General features: G+C 35.9%; 1 protein-coding gene across 1 annotated transcript; it reads right to left on the bottom strand.

Moving 5' to 3' along the window:
- Positions 1-2,437: 2,437 nt before the first annotated feature.
- On the bottom strand, positions 2,438-7,081 carry LOC108374181 (extensin-like). Its single transcript, XM_017630154.1, has 3 exons — positions 7,031-7,081; positions 2,872-3,358; positions 2,438-2,709 (listed from the first exon to the last, which is right to left on the bottom strand). The coding sequence occupies exons 1-3, from the start codon at positions 7,079-7,081 to the stop codon at positions 2,438-2,440; spliced, it is 810 nt and encodes a 269-aa protein (XP_017485643.1).

Raw genomic sequence — 7,081 nt, 5'->3', positions numbered from 1 at the left:
GTTAAAAGTGCTGTGAATTCCCTTTCTTTTGTGTAAGTGTACCTGAATTTGTTTTGAAGTTAAATACAATTTATTGAATTTATAAGAGTTTGAGTTTTTGTGGATTGCTTTTGCCTGAAATCGTCTCAAATGACTGCCACCAGCAACGACGATAGCGGGCTTTTCAGAGTTCATCGTGTTCGTAAAGTGAGTTGGAATTAAATTAAATCAGGTTGGTTTGAGGCTTTTACTAAAAAAAAAAAACAATCTCCAGCGGCTGACCGACCAAATCCTCGGGACGAAACGGAATACTTAAAATTGTGCCTAAAGACCCTAAACTATCCCCTTTTTCCTGGAATTTTGAGCGCTCAAGAAAAGGAAAAAAATATTTAATATTTTTATTTTGAATAACGTTCTTTAGTAAAGCAGTTCTACATATAAAAAGATCCTTTCCAATAGTCTTTTTCCAATCAGTGTAATATTTCTTGAACCTTCAAGAACAGCACTAGTACAGCATAAAATTATCGAGCATTATAAACGAAAATGTTCAAAGAGTATAATCAGAGAACCAAAACGCCTGCAATTCAATCCCGGTGCTCACAATAGTCTTCGGAACGAACTAGAAGCCGAATGTCGAGAGAAGGCTAGGCAGTTGTTGTTGTAAAAAACTCATCAGCTGTTACACAAATACACAAAAAAGTGCCGGTTTTCGGGAATAATACTCTCTCTTTCTTATGTATTTTGATACGCTGAACACGAATCTGAAGTCCGTCATCACGCCAGGATTTTTTTCCTTGGCCAAACAAAAACCTGCCCGTCGCGTAACATCTGCTGAACTAAGGCACGTTTGGACCGATTCTAATGCCGGATTGAGATAGTATACTATATTTTCTGATAGCCAGGCAGCACGTAATTTTGACAAATCTACATCGTAGATTGTCATGGAATGTAGACGTTCTCTAAATTAACTTGCAAGGAGTTACTCTACTCAAGTTGTATGGGTGCCAGGTCATAGGCACATACCGGGCAAATGTGCTGCGGACGAGATGTCTGCAATCAGTACCGCTAATGCGGGTACTCCGCTATATTCTTGTAAACTCTGGCTGCAGAATAACTTTATCGAACGGGCAAATGGAAGATGGTGTGCGGGGCCCACGTGCAAGATAGCGAGACACGTCTGGCCTAGGTTAGATAACCGTAGATCACGCCCTCTCTTCCTTTTGGAGCGACCATGTTATTGGAATTCTCAACGGGCACTGCGTTATCAGAACCCACGCTGCCAGGATGGATTTTTAGCCAAACGATTACTGTCGTAGCTGCCGCGATGAGGAGGAAATCGAAAGCGTGGAGCTTTACCTATGCCACTGCCCCGCTTTGGCAAGGGCTCGCTTCATCAGAGCCACAAATTGTTTCTATTTCTGAGGTAGGAGGAGCGACGCTAGAAGTCTCTAATATGGCATCACAATGTGCCCATGGAGGCCTTAGTGTGCTCTTTTTTTTAAAGCCAACACTTCACAGAATTAGTTTTTATAAATTTCAAGTCGGAACTCAGCGAAACTAATTAGTTTTTTCTATTGGTATTGGGTAAGCTCTAATCAGATCCCCAAGTTGCTAGTTTAGTCCTGGGCTACCAAGTTCAACCGAGCGTTTTGCTTAGACAAACAATTGAATGACCGACAATCTACTGGAATAAGGTCCCTTGAGGAGTTGACGCCGATTCGCATGTTTATCAATATTGTTGGAATACAAGGTTGGCATTTTCTTCTGGCCACGAGAGTATCGGTGTGGGTTTAAAACCCACTCAACAGCAAATCTAGGCAATTATCTTACCAGCTGACGTCGAGATAATAGCAGTCCAGCTTCTCTGCTCGCGAATTTTTCCTGCTGTTTCTGAATTGAAACTTCTTAATCGAGTTTGGAGATGTTAATATTTAACACTTCGTTATCAGATCTGTTTCGTTCGTTCAAAAATTGGGTGTCAAATTAAAGGGCTTATCCTGTGGGTGTGCAATGGGGTTACTGTTTTTTGAAAAGGGCTAAATGCCTCTTTCCATAAATAACTACTTCATTGCTCGAAAAATAATTTATAAACTTCGTCGCCGACACTGAGGATAATATAATAAAAATCCTTCCTGAAAAAAGGCGGTTTGATTGGCATTGATTGACCCAAGATCAGTGAACTTGTCTGTTTGTGCAAAGAGCAAAGAAGTATGGCTTAAAAAAACTGTTTAGAGGTTGTATTGTTATTTTTGCTTTTAATTATTAATTTTTTTTCTCCTCTGGATTTCTGTATATGGTAAACCTGGTGTTTTAAGGACTCCTGGACTTTCAATTTTTCAAAACTACAAAAAAAAATCTCTCAGAATATCATATAGTTTAACATTTATTTATGTACTTATTTCCATTGGGACTTTAAAAACAAAATCAGTCAACAACATTAAAATAGAAAATACTCGATTTAAACTCGTAAACGACGTCTATAAACAACGCGACGAACGGTCTTATAATGGTAGCCATCCTGTTCTAGAGAAGATGAGGGTATAATCGGTTCCGATTTCACTTCTTGGTGAACTGGCGCTGGATAGCTGTAGCCTTGAGATGGCGCTGGATAGCTGTAGCCCTGAGATGGCGCTGGCGCTGGCGGTGCAGGTGGGATGTAAGTGTTTTGTGGAATGATTGGCTGGGATTTCACAGCCTCGTGAACTGAAGCTGGGGCTGGATAGCTGTAGCCTTGAGAAACTGGTGCTGGGTAGCTGTAACCCCGAGATGGTGCAATTGGTTGCGATTTGACAGCTTCAAAAACTGGAGCTGGATAGCTGTAGCCTTGAGATGGCGCTGGTGAAATGGGCTGGGATTGAATTGCTTGCCGAACTGGTGCTGGGTAACTGTAACCCCTTGATGGTGCTGGTACTGCCGGTGGTGGTGGAATGTAAGTGCTTTGCGGTGAAATTGGCTGAGATATCACATCTTGATGAACTGGTGGAGCTGGCGCTGGATAGCTGTAGGCTTGAGATACTGGTGCGGGGTAGCTGTAACCGTGAGACGGCGCGGGAAGTGGATGTGGAATGATTGGCTGTGATTTAATAGCCTCATGAACTAGAGCTGGCGCCGGATAGCTGTAGCCCTGAGATGGCGCTGGAGCTGGTGCAACTGGTCGGGATTTTACTGCTTCATGAATTCGCGCTGGTGCCGGATAGCTGTAGCCGTGAGATGGCGCCGGTGCTGGTGCTGCAGGCGCAATGTAGGTATTTTGTGGTAGTATTGGTTGTGAGTGCACAGATTCATGCACAGGCGCTGGATAATTGTAGCCACCACCGAGATGAGAGACGTCTGCAGCGACACAAACCAGCAGGGCGGAAAATGAGGCGATGAAAAAGTTCTGTGGAATAAAATTGATTATTAGTTATCCTTTTATGTAAACAAGATGTTTTTTGATAAATTTTATAGCACAATTTCCATGTGAAAGTTTAGTATTTATCACTTTAATGACACAATCTGCTCTTTATGCTTGTAAAGAATGTTCTAAGTTGTTATTAACCGACTTCAAAAACAGGTGGAAGCTTATCAATTCAGCGGAACCCTTTTCTATATTTTTTTTTTGTTATCGGTAGGTGGTACCTTAATAGTGCTCCCATTATAATTTGTCTTTTTAAGATCACTGAATCTTGAAGAAGTTAACGGTATCTCAAAATTTTTACATGAGCATTGAAGTAGTTTTTTTTTTTTTTTTGCTTAGGCAAAAATCGCTGGTTTTATTTTATAAATTTTATTTCTATTTAAATTTCACTTTTCTCACCATTTCGACAAATTTTCCGATATGTTTACACCACCAACGTCAAAGTTTGATTATTTACATTTAAACACACCCGCGCTTATTTATACGACAATAATTTTTGGCATGAAATTTTACTTGGGCGCCACTTTTCTGTACGCATTGTTCACACTAAATTGCTTTTGACTGTTTGTACGCCAAAATGCGGAAGTTGTAGCTCCTATTTGGCAAAATATTTGTACATACAAACATACCTATTTGTACATAAATGAGCTTATATCTTATTTTATTCCTACTACATATAATAGAAGAAGGCGGAAAGCTAAGAGCCAAAGCATCAACGCCAAATTAGCCCATAAAGGTGCTTCCAAATTATAGCCAATAATATTTTTAAATGGAAAATATGCTTAAATAAAATTTATGTTTTAATTAATGGTTTGCTTGCTGTTGCTTGTACATATGACTTTATTTTAGTATGAACATTTTCTTCTCTTCTCTTTTCAACGTTTTGGTTTTTTTTTTTAATGAACTCAACCTGTTCTGGGATTTATTATGCCAGTAACCGTTCGTTATGCGATTACGAGCCGTAACGGCAAAAAATTTAAGAATACATACATATGTATAAACAAATGACAACACTTTGTGGCTGAGTAAATTATTATACGTATTGTATACATGGGGCAAAATTCGCCAAGTGTACCTACCAGGAAAAAAATTTTATTTCAGCATTGTGTTCAACCTCCACCACGTCTTTGTTATGGCTACCGGTATAACCAATGTGTAAAATAATTGTTTTTTACCGCGTTTTTTTTGTCGAGTCTAAATATGCAAATTTCAGCCATTTTTCTTAGAGTCACACGTTAATTTTAATTCTTATCATATATCACACTTATAATAGAGAATCAAAAATTGCTGACCTATTAGAACTTTTTCCATGCTTTTTACTAAAAGCTATAATTTTTGGCTAAAATTTGTGTTTGCAAAAAATTTTCTATAAAAAATGTTTTATTGGATTTTTTAAACAATGTACCATTTTTTTTTGCAAAGGTCTTATTTCGATAGCTAATTTTGTAAGCTTTTCAACGCTATATAATTCGTAATGGGCGTGGCAAAAGGACTACAAATTTTTCATAATAGAACGCACTCGGGTCCGCCTCGGCAATAGCACAAGTTTACAGAAATTAAAAAAAATTGTCCGACCAGCGACTTTTGTATATGCATTCTAAAGCAGGGGTCACACTATTTTTACATTTTGGCTTGAGTTCAGCTCAACAAAAAAAACCACGCTACGTAAATACCAAAACGTAAAAATCAGTACAAATTTAGAAATCGTGTGATCCCGGCTTAATGTAAAATTTTCCGCTGAATCCGAATGCGAAATCAAATTGTAAGTTTTTGAGATATAGCTGAATTTGATAGAAATAAGTAGCATGAGGTAATGGATGAGCAACAAGAGCTTTTGGGATGCGCATAGCTCAGTTGTTGATGCTTCTGACTTTGCATATCGATGATGCGGGTTCAATTCCTGCTGAAGTTCAGAATTTTTTTTTAATTAAATGCAGTTAACAAAAATATACCGTGTTTTTTTCTTTTTTTAACAATCAAATCTGAAAATTAAATAAGAAAAAGAAAAAAAAAAAATTAATTGAAAAAAAGAAAACAGTAGTAAAAAATTAAAAAAAAAAAATTAAAAAATTTAGTTTTAAAACAAGATCTAAAAATTAAAAAAAATATATATTTATATATATTTGGTTTTTATTTACAACATGACAAAAAAATGAAATAAGATCATAAGAAAGAGATGAAATAAAAAAGATTTTTCTTTTTAAAACAGTAAAACCTTAAAATGAAAAGAAAATAAAGTCAACAGAAGAAAGATAAATTAAATTAAAAAAAAACAGAAAAAATAAATAAAATAAGTTTATAAAAACTAAATGAAAATAAAAAATATTATTCTTTTATAAACAATAAAGTCTAAAAATTTAAAGAAAATTTAATAAAAAAAAAGAAAAAATAAATAAAAGAGAACAAAATAAAATAAGTTCCTAAACATTAAATGGAGTTAAAAAAATATTCTAAGAATTACGCCCACTTTTCATATAGCGGTAAATTTCAGAAATGCGGAAACTTCGATATTTCGAAATTTAATTACGCTAATTTCCTCAAAGTTGATGCACACAACAATATCTGGAAAACAAAAAAAAAAAAAAACAATATTATGGAATTGTGGAAAATGGGCATGGTAACGCCCACTTATAATTACAAAAGTTTATCTCATTATGGACCGAATTCAGAGTGCTTAGTTAAACCATTGTTAACTTAACTACTTACAAAAGTTTAACTATGAATTTATACATAGTTAGCTATGGAAGTGCATATCGCAGGAAATTTATAAATTCTAAAAATCAATATTTTTCGTATGCAAATTTGAAATTGCAATTGAAAAAAAAAATAATAATTTCACAAGAGTTTAACTATGGAGGTATGCTGGTTTAAACTTTTTTTAACTGAGCACTGTGAATTTAAAAAATGGATAGTTAAACTCTTGTCAGTAGTTAACTACGCACTGTGAATTTGGCCCTAAGTCTAACTGAACATACTATCGGAGATGTTTGAAATAAAGAGGGGTAAAACCATCCTGCTTACAATGTAACGGTAGTTTTCAGAAAGGTGGAAAGACTATATTTAATATGTTCGTCCGGTATTTATGTATTGTGTGTCCTCGCCTGAATTTAGACTTTTTTATTTTTATTTATTAATTTTACTATTATTTTCGAAAAATTGAGTTTTGATTTTTTTTGCGATGACTAGTTTAGAAAATGGTGAAAAAGGGATGTTATTCAAGGCGACGTAGTTCTTGGTGTTGGTATCAGAATGAACTGTAACAATGCCGTGATGAAAAGTCTAATCTTTTCCTCCCATTATGGCACGAAACATGCAACATTTCCTAAGTAGTTAATCGAAAAAACTCCTGCTGAACAATGGCTCAACACGAAAAGTGTTGGCACATCTTCAATTCATATAATTTTAACGAAAATGATCGCACAATTTCATGCGATAATGTGTTGTTTACATGAAGTGATTTTACAGGCAAGTTTTAGTTGAAAGCAACAATCGCCTGGTATGAACCGGCCTTTCAACTAATCGCTTTTAATGAAGTAGAGGGGCAGCCAACTTTTGATTCAACTAATCGCCTCTAAAATTGCCTCTTAAATCGCCTCATGTAGACACCGTATAATACAAAGTTAATAGGTGCGAAATCAAAGTAAAATATTTTACAGCGCCAGTAGCTGCACCTCGTAGAAGTAATCGCGTTTCGACCACACCCAT

The sequence above is a fragment of the Rhagoletis zephyria genome, unplaced genomic scaffold (genome assembly GCF_001687245.7).
Source record: "Rhagoletis zephyria isolate East Lansing unplaced genomic scaffold, Rhagoletis_zephyria_1.1 Rzeph_scaffold_07436, whole genome shotgun sequence".
In the NCBI taxonomy this organism is placed as follows: domain Eukaryota; kingdom Metazoa; phylum Arthropoda; class Insecta; order Diptera; family Tephritidae; genus Rhagoletis; species Rhagoletis zephyria.
Note: the sequence above shows the minus strand (reverse complement) of the source record. Positions and strands in the feature narration are given on the sequence as shown.

Coding starts and splice junctions, on each gene's coding strand:
- LOC108374181 (XM_017630154.1), bottom strand. CDS start 7,081: ATGGGTGTGGTCGAAACGCGATTACTTCTACGAGGTGCAGCTACTGGC. Junction 3,359..7,030: donor GAGGTGCAGCTACTGGCGCT/GTAAAATATTTT, acceptor TTTATTCCACAG/AACTTTTTCATCGCCTCATT. Junction 2,710..2,871: donor AGTACCAGCACCATCAAGGG/GTTACAGTTACC, acceptor CAGTTTCTCAAG/GCTACAGCTATCCAGCCCCA.